The sequence below is a fragment of the Giraffa tippelskirchi genome, chromosome 1 (assembly GCF_054371585.1).
Source record: "Giraffa tippelskirchi isolate mGirTip1 chromosome 1, T2T-mGirTip1v1.2.pri, whole genome shotgun sequence".
Classification (NCBI taxonomy): domain Eukaryota; kingdom Metazoa; phylum Chordata; class Mammalia; order Artiodactyla; family Giraffidae; genus Giraffa; species Giraffa tippelskirchi.
Window position 1 is genome coordinate 113,258,214 of NC_137275.1, and position 13,983 is coordinate 113,272,196.

The 13,983-nt window shown below is 54.2% G+C and overlaps 1 protein-coding gene across 2 annotated transcripts in view; it reads right to left on the reverse strand.

The window, feature by feature from the left end:
* LOC145507142 (liprin-alpha-1-like) overlaps window positions 1-13,983 on the reverse strand; it is a 25,851-nt gene continuing 11,868 nt past the window's right edge. For both annotated transcript variants that reach the window (XM_081493071.1, XM_081493060.1), the window contains exons 5-11: window positions 12,488-12,571; window positions 9,638-9,751; window positions 8,342-8,404; window positions 7,325-7,404; window positions 4,984-5,119; window positions 2,144-2,367; window positions 1-339 (exon numbers count right to left, since the gene is read on the reverse strand). In XM_081493071.1, the coding sequence (XP_081349197.1) occupies window positions 21-339; window positions 2,144-2,367; window positions 4,984-5,119; window positions 7,325-7,404; window positions 8,342-8,404; window positions 9,638-9,751; window positions 12,488-12,571 (1,020 nt within the window). In that variant the 3' untranslated portion in view covers window positions 1-20. The remainder of the gene's footprint in view (window positions 340-2,143; window positions 2,368-4,983; window positions 5,120-7,324; window positions 7,405-8,341; window positions 8,405-9,637; window positions 9,752-12,487; window positions 12,572-13,983) is intronic.

A 13,983-nucleotide genomic window follows, 5' to 3' on the forward strand; every position in this document is an offset into this window, starting at 1 on the left:
TGTAGCAAATGTATCTGATTTTATTCTGGGTAAAAAGAGAAAAAAACAAAAAGCAAACAAAAACAAAACAAAACCAGTGTGCTTGGGGAGGGACGCAGCAGGGAGGCCAGAGTCTTGATGTCCAGCTTGTCCACCTCTTGCTCCGGGCTGTGCAGCCTCCTTTGGGGCTTGGAGCGCCCACTGCTGGGCGGGCAGGAGTCGGCAAGCGAGGAGGTGGGACACAGGTTGAGGGAGCTCACAGATTTACGACGACGAAGGTTGCCTAAGCTCCCCCTGCACACTCTGCTCTCAATCTCCTCGACCCGCTGCTCCGTGTTCTCCTTCTCTTCTTGGATCAACCTAAAATAGAATAAAACTCTTCACCTGCCTTTGTCAGCAGAGGAACGTGTCTGGACAACAAATTTGGGCTTGCATTGTGTCACGATTAGCAAATTCCAGGAACAGTTGCTCAACTAACATCTCAGCAAAAAGGTAGGACTTTCCCTCTTTTCAATAGTCTCAAACTTAGAATAATTATCATTGAGTCTTACAAAGTGGCCCCTGATCATTCACGTTTGATTTGACTTATTTACTCTAACATTCTGACGGGGCCTGGGTGGCGCCTCTCTCCCTGTGAGGAGATACCTGAAGTTGACAACCTTCACCTTCCCTGCTCTCAGGGCAGAGATGCACGGCAGTGCCTGAAGTCTTTTCCACTGGGAATCGGGAACTCTGTATAATCAAACAGCAATTCACGAACAAGCTGGAGTTTCTAAACACAAGTCTCCAGACCAGATGAAGTGCTGAGTTGATTTTTTTTTTTTTAAGGTTCTATACATACAAACGCATCACTTGATGCAGTTCTCCACCAGCTTTGTGTGAGTTTCTGGATTCATGTCAATGTGCTGCATTAACCTATAATTCATGGTTACTGCTTTTCTCCCCTAATGTGTCGTGGATGATTTTATATAGCAGTTTAAATACTCGATTATGCAAATAAAATGATTTTCAAATTTAACTACAAGATTCTTACAGGTCGTAACCTCTCCAGTTTCACTTCTGCTTATACATACTGGAAGTTTTTCACCATTGATAACAAGTTGATGGACAGCATTTGCCATTTACATCAAGTTAACTTGTGGCATAAGGAAAAATCACCTTTACCTGACAACGTGCTGTAAAAATAAAAATATTAATATATAACCGTTCCAGATTACCTGCGGGGACGGGGAAAGACAATCTTTCTGAGCTGTCTGTGCTCAAAGCTGGCCCACAGAGCAGTCTGTCTACGGCGTCAGAAGTGCAGGCGGCACCACCTGCGTTTGCTGGTTGGCCGTCACCCCCGCCTTTCCCCCGGGTCCCCCGTGCTCGGCCGACAGGAACAGGCACCTCGGCCTGGGCTGACGTGACAAGAACAATCTGAGCAGCGGCTCTGCCAGGTCCTGTGCAGAGTCACCGGCCTGCGACCAACTCTGAACGTGGACTCGGGACAGGAGGCACGGCTGTGCGGGTGTGGTACCAGGCAGATCTCGGGGCCCCCAGCCACCCGGCTGCACCCAGACCCAAGGCCCCCTGTTCACCACGAGGCCGGCCTTTGGATTCTAGCCCGTCTTGTAAATTGTTATAACTGCCAAGACGGTGTCTAAGGAAAACATCTTCAATATACTGATGAGATGAGAAAAACTCAAACACATGTCCTTGGACCACTGTCTTACTTACAACAAGCCGATCTTCACACTGTATTAACTTTAAAAGGAAAATGCAGATCTGAGTGGGAATTTGCCAACCCCCAAACCCCAGCTTTTCTGTTCTAGGTGGCTTTTCACCAGAATGTGGGCGGCTCCGAAGGACACAGGAGGGCGAACCCTCGGTGCCGGAGGGTGCACGGGCCACAGGGGGACACCGCCTTGGCACCTCACCCACCTTGGGGCTCAGAGCTGAGAGGGGAACAGCCCACGGCGCCTCCCCACAGAGTGCTGACACCACACTGTGGACCGAACGCCCTGGCTGACTGAGCTCTATAATCAAGGGTGATCTCGGAACTGAAAATTCTTGAAGCAGACCTGAAGTCAGTTTTCTTACTAGGGAACACTCAGACTTGTCTAAGGAGAACAGCTCCTCAGAGAAACCAAGTTTCCAGGAAGCTGGGCTCGGGCGCACCCACCGGATCTCTTCGCTGATGCCGTCCAGCTGCTCCTGAAGCATCGCAGTCAGAGTCTCGGCATCGCCCTGCCCGCTGGGCGACAGCAGAGCAGCCGAGCTGAAGAGGGTGGCCCTGTCGCCCTCGCCGTCAGACACGTCCACGTCACTCTCGAACGCCTGGGCCACGCTGGCCGGCACGCTGGCTTCCTTGGCGCGCTCGCAGTCCTGTTTCTTCGGGGTCTGCACCTGGGCACGAGAGGACCACGTCTCATCAGTGACCACGATTTTACATGGAAGCCCTGACTTTGGATAAACGGGCCATGCTTATGAGACACTGCCATCTATTCAGCGAGCAGCACTGAAGAAACGGGCAGGAGGAGAATCCAGTTCCTAGATGGCCTGGTGACATTCAGGTCTTAGCATGGACGGAAGGCAATCCTGTGAGGTTTTTCGTAAGGGTGGGCTGATGGAGTCAGAGACAAAAACCAAAAATTAAAAAAAATACATCCATGCTTTCTTCAGCCAGGCTGAAGGAAAAGAAAAAAAAAATCCTTCAGCTCCGCAGCCGCTGGGTCCACCTCAGCCATCATCACTTGTACTAGTTCACCGAGGAGTGCAGTCCTCGCAGGTTCCCAGCCCTCCGTTTTCCAGGCTGGTCTGAACACCTCAGACAGGAGTGAGCAGGGGCAGCCAGGGGACGGGAGGGCCAGCCACCCGCGGCTCTCCTCTCGGGACACAGGCACTTGGGCTGTTCTGGGGGACGGCCCCTCACACCGCAGGGGCGGCTGTCATCACAGATGCCCGGGAGAGTGCCTGCTGGGCCCCATGCCGCTCTTCCACTCTCACACCTCACACCCTTCTCTCTGCAAATCTCCCCCCTGCCCCACTCTCAACCCAGGTCCTGCCTTCTTTTCCCAGACATGACCTCAAAGCAACCGAGGGGCAGCCTTCAGGGGCTGGTTCGACGGCTCCCTATCCCCCGTTGTCTGTGCCCTCGCCCTCTCTCTTCGTCACAATCCCTCCCCAGGGCTGGGCCACCCCCTTCGCTGGCTCCAGCACCTCCTGCCATCATTCCTGCTCCGCTCCAGTGAACCAGCTGCCTATGGGTTCACCCCCATCAGCCCGGTCAGCACGTCCTCTCCCTTTTCTCACCTTAAAATCACACAATGGGAACCAGCAGATTCCTCCTCCAGGGCTCCCTGCAGCACCCACTGCAGCTCTCTGAAAGCTCCCTGGGAGCGGCCTCTACTGTCCCCTGCCCCACCCAGTCTCCAGCTCTCTGCAAGCAGGTGGTGTGCCCCACCCCGCAGGGCAGTTCCCCGGGGGCGACAAGGAACCCATGTTATCAAGCCCCCTCCCCTCCTTGCCCCCGCAGCATGTCTCTCCCTGGGCTCCAGGCCCCTCCCTCTCTGGGGTTATTCCTCAGTCCCTCGTGCCCCTTCTCAACCTTGGAATGTGGGGCACCCCACGGCTCTACTCTTGTACCCCATCTCTCTCCACCAGCATATGCCTGGTGACTTTACCGTGCTCGTGCCTTTAAATGCCATCTGTATGCCCACGACCCTGAGTCCTCTCCCGGATCCAGGCCGGAACACTCAGCTGCTGACCTGACACGTCCCCTGGACATCTGACGGGCTCGTCCACTTGAACAGGGCTGAGGTCGGCTCTCAGCTCCCCACCCCAGTGCCCTCCTCACCTCAGGAAACAGGCTCCGGCCTCGAGCTGCTCAGGCCTGAGTCCGGGGTCCTCCCTGATGCGGCCCTCTCTCTCCGTTATCCTAGCTTCTTGACAAGACCCTTTTATCTATCTCCGAGTGGCTACTTCTCTTCCATCCTCCGGGTCTCTGTTCAAGGTCACCCTCCTGGTGTCACCTCGCTGGCCACCCTGTTCACACACGATCGTCCCCCCTCCTCAGACAACTCAGGCACTCTGGTCTCCTTTCCCTGCTCATTACTGTCCGACAGGCTGCGTGGGTTTAAAAATGGGTCCACAAATTCTTCCATCCTCTTCCCTTCAAGAGGCAGAGGGGGGCAACTCCTGCTCAGCCCGAGCGAGGCAGGACTTCGCAGCTCACTCTCGCAAACAGAACTGAAGGTCTGCGGCTTCCGAGACCGGGGCGCAAAAGGCCCCGGGCTACATCCCGCGCTCTCGCTCTCAGAGGGTGTTCTGAGGAAAGCCAGGCCATGAAGAGGTCCACACAGCAGGGACCTGGGCCTCTCCCTACCAGCCAGGTGAGTCTGAAAGCCTGCCATCCAGCCCTGGGGGGCCTTCCCATGTCTGTGCCCTCAGGAGGCCCTGAACCAGGCCCACCTGCAACAATGCACAGAAACGGTGCTCTGTGACCTGCTCACTGGGACGTCACTAAGCTTTGCAGTGATTCCTTACGTCGCAGTGGATCAAGAATGCACACGGGTTTTAATTCACTGCTGGAGTCCTTCTTCTGACGATGTCTGGCCCCAACTAGCTGCTCACTGAATATGGAAGCTCAAACACAGACATGTATGAAAAAATTCATGCCATGAATGAGGCAAAAAGATAAAGGCACTTAAACTTCCAATGAGAATTCTTCTCACTATAAGATGATGGATATGTGTATCCAGTTACTCGTAGGACGATTTCAAAACTGTGCTAATTAGTACCATGCTGGGCCTCGCAGTAGGCCACAAGTTATCAGAATTGGTTCTTTTAAGAAAAAAAAAGCATGTCTTCAAAGTAAACTCTTAGCCAGAAAAAGGAAAATGGGAAGACATAAAGCGATCTATCAACGCTTTGTTCCAAACCCATCTCAGGACCGCAGTGTGAGGGTGCAGGTGCCTCACAAGGTGCCCACCAGGGACGGGCAGGGGGCGGGGGGGTCCTTGCCTTGGACGGCTCGTCACGCAGCGCGGCCAGCCGGCCTTTCTGGGGGCACCGCAGCACCGCCCTGCTGCCGGAGGAGTCTGCCGGCCCATCCGCCACAGGGAACCTGAAGTCCAGGGCGCTGTCCAAGTGGGGTTGGCTGAAACACACGGGAGACAAGAGCGCTGTTAGAAGGAACGAGAGTTCACTCTGTCAGTCAAGCCAGAGCCTGTCAATTTGGAAAATCGGCAATTTCAGAGAAAAGGGCCCCCGGGAGGGCACTGCCCTCCTGGCTCCAACAGGAACAGGCCACCTGCTGCCCCGCAACCACTCAGGGCTCAGCCCACCATCTGCAAAACTCCCATATGGGGGGAAGGCAGTGCTGACGCGAGGGTGTGGAGCTGACTAGGACGGGATCAGCTGTCTGGGGCTGGGGCGTCCGTGGTCCCCTCGGAGCCCACCCTCAGGTCCTAGGGCGGGGCCTGCACCTTCTCTGCTTTCTCCTTGGCACCCGCACCTCCCCTCCGGCCCGCGCCTGCTCTGACCTCCCTCTCCCGCGTCATGTCCGTGGATCACAATCACCCGTCTACCTGGAACATTTTCTGCACCGCTCTCAGCGCTTCTAAAGGTGCCTCAGACAACCAGCAGCAGAAAGCCCTGAGACCCACAGCTCCGAGCTGAGCCGCACTGGTGTCTCCCATCAAAAGCAGAGATGAGCATGTCACCACACTCTGGGCGGAACAAGGCCCAGCACAGATGCTCAGGCCCTGAGCACTAAGACTTGGGCCTGCTGGTGCCAGGAGCTCACTCAGGAGGGGCCTGCTGAGAGACGGTGCGGCCCCGCTTTGACTGTGAGCCGCCTACACTGCAGGACCGCCCGGGGTCTGCTCAGTCTTGTCTCTGGGAAGAGGGTGGCGCCTTCACCTGCAGGAGTCCCTAAACCCGGGAGACAGAGCCCTCCTCCGAGGACAGGACACCCCATACGTCTGCAGAGCGGCCAGGCCAACCACCGGTCAGCCTGCTCGGGTTCACACGCTGCTCTGCTCAACAGTTTTGCGAGGAAAACTGTGCTGCGCTGAGATGGAAATCTGGACTCTCCCCGAGCCACACCTGTCTTCCCTCCCGGCTCCCCCACCTCCTGAGGGAAACACTCCTTTCTCTGCTCGACTTCTACCCAAGGGCCCGGGGCCAGACCACACTTGGGAACTGGGTGGGAGGTACGACACAGTCCCGCTGTGGACTGCGGACACTCGAGGGTCCTCTGAAGGCCACAAAGGTCTCTGGGTGTGTCGCCCCCCAACCATCACCTCCCAGTCCCCTCGTGGAGTGCAGCCTCCATCTCTCTCTCCCTCTTCACCCGAGGCTCTTTCCTCTGGGAGAAGGTCTCAGAGACAAGGTGACCATTTCCACTGGGAGGTCCTGCCAAATACGCCGAGCCTGCCCTGACTGTGAGCCAGCTTTTCTGTCCCCACTCCCTCCCTCCTGAGCCAGCATAGTGCCCCCTACCCAGTCCACACTGCCCGCAAGCCCTGTTCCAAGGCCCCCCTGTGCTGCCAAGTCCCTGCATGAGCCCTTGAGAGCTGCCTCCTGGACACACCCCTCCCTTGCACCAGCCTTTCTGGCTCTGCCTTTGTCTCAAATGACATCCCCTTACTCTAGAAGAAGGCTGGGCAGGGGCCCTGGACCGCGAGGATCCCCTAAGCACACAAACACAGAAATATGCGTGTGGGCTCCAGACTGTCTCCTAAATCGGGATTCAAGCAGCAGTCGATTTCCTACATATGAATGAATGTCACCAGTTAAGCACTTCAATAACCTTTGCTCAAGTTTCTCTCTTACTTGTGACCATTTTCCATGCAGAAGCCAAAGAAACATTTAAATACTTAATAAGAATTACTGCCGCTACAACAACGAGGAAGAAAAAATCAGGATGCTCAGTAATCTGCTTGCCTCATTCACAAGCCAGGTGATTCCTCCCACCGCAGCCAATGGCCAAGTCACGTCTCAGTCTCCATTCACGTAGAAAAGACTACAGGTCATTAACCTTCTGCGACTTTAAAGAAACATCAGTGTCACAGTCTGTCAGGTCCCTCAAATGAATACACCCATATATCAACTGGGCCGCCCCCTACTTCCAAACCTCCGCCTGTGGTTTTGAGTTTTGTCAATACTGTGACCACCACTCTCCCCGGTACCAAGTTCGACCCTGAGGAACGATGCTTGTCTCTTCCCTCTCGCTGGCCACGAAGCTACAGGCTCCTTGAGGTGCGACCATGAGCGACACCCAGTCATACTGTCCACACACCAGACAGGCCCGTGTCACATTCGACAGTGCTGAGGGGAGCTGCCCAGGGGAGGGCCCTACCCGTGGTGGAGGGGAGCCCCTCCCAGGATCATCTGGTCCACTTCGGCTCTCAGGGTTTCCAGGTTTTTAATCAGCTGGTCCTACGAGAGAGCAAATGACACAGCCTGCACCGCTTGCTTTCCGGATGTAAAATGACTTGCACCAAAATGTGCGTAACAGGTTACGTTAGTCGTTATCAACTCCGAACATTTTAATTCTGAGGAAATGTACTCTAAGCGTCCCAGAGCAAATGTAAACACTCAGAACAATAGTAACCCTTATAAACCATAATGAATTAGAAGTTACATCTCAGGTGTAGAAAAGCTTCTGGAGGTATCATGGCAAGCCATGAACAACAATGAAGGCTGTAGAGAGAAGCTGGACTTGGGGCGGGGGCTCGGGTCGGGGGGACAGGACTCACTCTATTGCCCTCGCTCCTCTCACTGCTTTAAAGTGTTTCCATGGAGCTCACATTCATTCCTCTACACCCCACTTCACTTCCTCACGGGGTAAAACAAGTCAAACGGGCCAAGTTTCCGAGTCACTCGACTCAACCTGGCAGCTCTGTGCTGTCGGCCACGGCAGTCAATCACCTCGTGCAGCCACTGAGGACGAGACACAGGCCGGTGCAAAGCTCGATGTGGAAATCACACAGATTTCAAGACTCGCAGTGAAAAAAGTATTGAAGTAGCTCGTTCGTTTTTAGGAAAGTTTAGACTGTGTGTGTGGCTCGTATTATCTTTCTGACGGACAGCACTGTCCACGGGAAAGGCTCACGCTTTGTCTCAGCTTTCGGGTGAACCCAGAAAGGACTACTCAGAATTCTGAACCACACACAACGGCCACACACTCTAAATCCACCTATAATGCAAACACATTCAATGTTCAAAACCAGAAATGCTATACGTGTTACAGCAGTAGACTGGCCAGGAGGAAAAGGTAACTCGACTTCCACTAAGCATCTGTAGTAACTGTAACAATGAACCCAGCTCAATTCAGCTCTTAACACATTTCTGAAGGATTTAGAGATTTAAGTACCTGGTAGTTTTGCATTTCTTCTAATTCCTTTATCGCGTTTTCAACACTCCGTTGGAAAGAATTCTGAAAAAGACACACACAGTGCTTTAGAGTCAATAGTCACAGACATCGCGTGGACTGCGGAGGGCTCCTCTTCCGTCTGAAAGCGAAAAGCACCTCGGGAGGAGCGGCAGAGTGAAGTGCTGGCACGAGGCCGGATGACAACTTTTAACGCTCACTTGTACACAGACAATCTCCTGCTTCCCCGACTGATCTTCGAGATACAAGGACACCAGGTCCCTGGGCTAAGTGAAACTGCTTTATACTTGCTTTCAGCTCTTGCAGTTCAGTGGTCACTCAGGAAACAGGCGCAGGGTACATATGCCAAATTCAAACCTGAGACAAAACTCTCCCCACCTCAGGCCCAGCCCACAGGTCAGGGTGACGTGAGGGGAGCCCTGTGTGGTCTCTGGTGAGGTGTGTGTCACCTTGGGTTTTGTGGGGGAAAAACGTGCCGTAGCACTTGTAGTGACCATGGGTCCCTCTCAGACAAGCGTCGCCCAAGCGCCGACCTCGGGGAAGGTTCTGGGCCTTGTCTTTAGGGCACTGGTGCAGCTGGGACAGGTTTTCACCAAGACTGAACCCGACTGTTGCCCACTGAGCTGCTCTGATGGAGCTTCTCAGACACTTTCCAAAGCAAATGAAACGAGAGGAGGCTGGAGCTGGCATATGAGAAAGCTTGCGTTTACTTGCTTCATTCTTTTCTATCACATTATATAAAAGATCCCGAACTAAACTTCTTGATTTGGCTGCGTCGGGCCTTAGCTGCATCACGCAGGACTCCTTTGACGAGACTGCCGCCTGGCACGTGGGATCTTAGCTCCCCAACCAGGGATCGAACCTGCATCCCTGACCTTGCAAGGCAGGCTCTCAGCCACTGGACTGCCAGCAAAGCCACAGAAATCAACTTCTAAGAAAGAAACGAAGGGGTGAGGGTGGATATAGAAGAAAGTTCTCACACGGTGGCTGGCAACACCGGGGCCGTCGGTGGATCCAGCTCCCTGATGCTTTCTCTAAGGGTTGTGGGCACACATCTAGGTCTGTTCCTGTACACACTTGCCTGTGGAAGCTGTCACGCTTATTGACTAGCATGAAATGCTGCTACTCAATTATTCGTAACCATGAAAGACACTCACTCTGGGGCCCTCTATGGGAACAGTTTTCCGACTCCTGTCCTGGAGATCCCCCCCCACACACAGACTAGGCCGGGCCAGGCCAGATGCGCCTCTTTGTAAAGAGGCCGTGGGGCTGGCTCACCTTATCCTCCGGAGCCGCCATTCTCTCCTTCAGATGAAGCTGAAGCCTCTCATCTGATCCCGACAGAAGATTATCCTCAGTATGTTCTTCATGCATGTTTTCTCTCTGCCTCACCTAAAACAGGAAACACAAAAACTCATAAACTGCAAGAGCAACTACGGTCGTTCTTTTAAAAAAGCACTGGGGAGCCGCGACGTGAGCGGCCTATGCCCCGGTTCCCGAGGCGGACCCCTCCCACGGCCACCCCTGGTGGGCTCTTGAGCATCACCAGAGCAGACGGGCAGGTGCAGAGGGAGGCTGGGACTTCGCTTGTCAAAGGTCACTCCCAACGCTTCTCTTCGGCACAGCACCTGGGGGACCTTAGTGTCACTAGCCATTTCCTGTCGAAGGGGCTCCGAAGGCAAGCACATTTACACTCAGAAACAAGGAGACTTTAAAGGCGATCGGCTTACACACACGTAGGTGAAGGAATTTCTCAGTACATAAACAGAAGCTTGAGTCTGGATTAAGGGGGTAAAATGAATTCAATTGGTAAAGTAAAAGGTGAGAAAATTCATTTTGGGAAAAAAGTCAGTGGAGATAGACTTTCACTAATTTTTCTTTATATGCAACATCACTTGCCTTCTTTGTAATGATTGCTGCTCTTCAGCGGCTCAGTTGTGTCTGACTCTTTGTGAGCCCACGGACTGCAGCACGCTAGGCTTCCCTGTCCTTCACTATCTCCCAGAAGTTGCTCAAACTCACATCCATCGAGTGAGTGATGCCATCCAACCATCTCGTCCTCTGTCGCACCTACTCCTCCTGCCTTCGATCTTTCCCAGCATCAGTGTCTTTTCCAATGAGTCAGTTCTTTGCATCAGGTGGCCAAAGTATGGAAGCTTCAGCTTCAGCATCAGTCCTTCCAATGAATATTCAGGACTGATTTCCTTTAGGATTGACTGGTTTGATCTCAGTGAAGTCCAGGGGACTCTCAAGAGTCTTCTCCAACACCTCAGTTCAAAAGCATCGATTCTTTGACGCTCAGTCTTCTCTACGGTCCAACTCTCACGTCCATACATGACTACGGCAAAAACCATAGCTTTAACTAGGTGTTCCTTTGATGGCAACGTAATGTCTCTGCTTTTTAATATGCTGTCTAGCTTGGTCATAGCTTTGCTTCCAATGATAATTCATATTCAATTCAGTCCACTTGCTCAGTCATGTCTGACTGTGCGATCCCACGGACTGCAGCATGCCAGGCTTCCCTGTCCATCACCAACTCCCAGAACTTGCTCAAACTCATGTCCACTGAGTGGGTGATGCCATCCAACCATCTCATCCTCTGTCATCCACTCTCTTCCTGCCTTCAATCTTTCCCAGCATCAGGGTCTTTTCCAATTTGAAAATTCATATGAAAACACTGGAAATAATTACCTCAAGCAATTTTTAAATGTAATAACAAAGTTGGCAAATCTGTGTTTTATAAAATGAGCATCAATTTCACGGTTTAGAAAGCTGTTTTAGGACCTACTGTATAAAAAAAAAATGCAGAGAAGACACAAGAATGATATATTTGAGACTGGCCCTGTGTTAGAAATTGCTGAGGCTGATTGACGGGTCATGGGTATTTATTATCCTACTGCATCCACGTTTGTGCATGTTTGAAATTTTCCATCGTAAAAACTTAAAAAACAGGTTCTTTTCTGTTAAATATTGTCTGTTAAAACAGAGTCTTCTCCAGCAACACAATTCGAAAGCATCAATTCTTCAGTGTTCAGCCTTCTTCGTGGTCCAACTCTCACATCCATACGTGACTACTGGAAAAACGATAGCTTTGACTCCATGGACCCTTGTCGGCAAAGTGACGTCTCCGCTTTTTAATATGCTGTCTAGGTTTGTCATCGTTTTCCAGGGAGCAAGCATTTTTTTTGAATCTCATGGCTGCAGTGATTTTTGAGCCCACGGAAATAAAACCTGTCACAACTTCCACAATAAGGCATCGGCATTCAAATATTTTTAAAGCAAAACAAAAGTTGACTTTGAATTGGCTTAGTCATAAACAGCATCCCAATCTCAACAGCCTCTGAGCAGCAGTTCTGAAAGTAAGGAAGTACACCCCTGATCGGGAGACACTGAGCTCTCTGCCGAGGCGGGGAGAGCGCCTCACTGCGGGTCTCCTGATGGGAGTCAGAACCACTGCCCCCTGGGAGCCCGCGTGTGAGGCTCTGCAGTCCAGGCCCAAGAACACTGGTATGGTGGGGACCGTACTGACCCCTGAGGCTGGACCTGGGATCCCCACTCCATTTCCTAGATGGTCTGTATCGCCGTGTGGACAACCCTTCTCGGAAACCTCCCTCAGGACTCGCTCATGCGAGCCTCCACCATCGCCCTTTCCTGATGCGCCTTCTGTCCCAGCACAACTACGGTTCTCCTCCTGCCTAGGAGCAGCCATCCTACACACACACCCTGTCTGGACCAGCAGTTTGGCATATGGGACTTCAGCGCCACGTCTGAGGCAAGCAGCTCCACATCTGGGCGCCATGCCTTCAGTTTCATGAGCCCTGGGCTGGCACCCTCAGCTTTGTTTGCGGGGCAGTCGGGAGGTCCACCTGTATCCCGAGCAGCTCGCCGGACTGGCTGGTCAGAGCAACAAGCAGCCTCCTTGAACGTGGGGACGCCCTGGCCCCTGCCCACCGCCTATGGGCGACCACCTCTGGCCTTGCTCTCGAGGAGGTGGGTGCCCGGATCAGCAGACGGGCCACACACGCACACACTCCGCGGCAGAGACGGGAGCAGCGGAGAACGGCAGCGCCGGCCCCCGCCCAAGCCGCATGTCCGGCCCAGACACGGCCTCCCCGTCAGCACACGCACCGGCTGCAGCTCCTTGTCCTTCTCCTCCAGTTGGGCCTCCATCTGGCGCAGCCTCTCCTCGATGTTGCCGTATCCCTCCTCCGCCTGTCGGCCAAGAACAGCGTCAGTAACGCTCGCAACAACACTGTCCTGACGACATGCGGGCTGTGACCACAGGGGCGGCAAGCGGGCCATGCTCTGGGTGGACCACTGGCCCCGGGTTCGCGGGGGACACGCCCGCACGCCGGCTCACGCAGCCTGCACAGCTTCACGTGTGACACGTGGGTGACGCAGGGTGCTGGTGACCGGCTCGTGAGAGGAGACGTGCGCCCCCCCCACCCCGGGCCCCACAACCGCGGCCGCTGTGCCCCCTCCTCAGACTGCCTGTGGCGAGCCAGCGTGGGCAGCAGGCAGCGGCAAGCACGGGACGCATGAGGGCATGCGTTCTGCCTTCCTAAGCTGGAAGGTAAGTTCCAACAGTTTAGCCTCCTTATGGCAGAGCTTCTGGAAGACAAAAGGTCAGACTACGAGGCCGACCGGGGACAGACAGCACAGATGCCAGCGGAGAGAAGAAGCCAGCCTTGAGAGGAAGATCACAGGCAGAAGGGCGCTCCCCTTGCGCCTGTTACTGACCCTGCTCTGGGGGGTTTGCCAGCAGCCCCACCGCCGGCTTCCCGCGACCGGCCGGCCCCTCTGCCGCTCACTGAGCTCCGGGCAACGCTCCCACAGCCGCGCCACAACAGGCCCAGCCCGCTTCTCCGTGCCCAGACAGTGCCCGCCGGCAGCGCAGGGCCACGCCTTTCCTGCCAGAAGGACGGGGTGGCTGGCTGGCTGGCTGTGGGGACAATGCCCCCAGCAGCGCCACATCTCCGGGACGCGGCCTCTCACCCTCCGGCTTCCGGGGACGGCGAGCTGGGAGTGGGGCCCCTGGTCTGCACATGCCCCGCTCTGACGTCTTCAGCAAGTGTATGAATAAAGACTTAAAGCTGTGTTCACTGCAGAGCTATTTAAGCCATCTCTTCAACGAGAATGGCATTTTTCTAGGTCTCTATCCTGCTAGGATTTGAGTTGCTGACTGAACTCTGAGCAGCAGTGACTCGGAGCTGAAGTGTCCTGGGGACACACAGAACACAGGACAAAACTGGAGGGAAATGAACGTATGGATGACACACAAGCGGGGATTGTCTGACACTCAGGGAGCACTCCCATCTCGGACGGGCAGCACGACCCCCGCGTCTGCGCTCGTTTGTGGACTGAGCAGCATGGGCAGGGGCACGGAGGGACAGCGCAGGAACAGGAGCCAGTAAGCCTCAGCAAACCACAGCAAGTACAAACCCTAATCAGACTGGAGCTCTAACCCTGCCTTTTGTCACAGTGACCCCAGTTCACAACAGGCTGCCGTGAAGTTCCCTGCTGCTGATTAGGGTTTGTACTTGCTGTGGTTTGCTGAGGCTTACTGGCTCCTGTTCCTGTGCTGTCCCTCCGTGCCCCTGCCCACGCTGCTCAGTCCACAAACG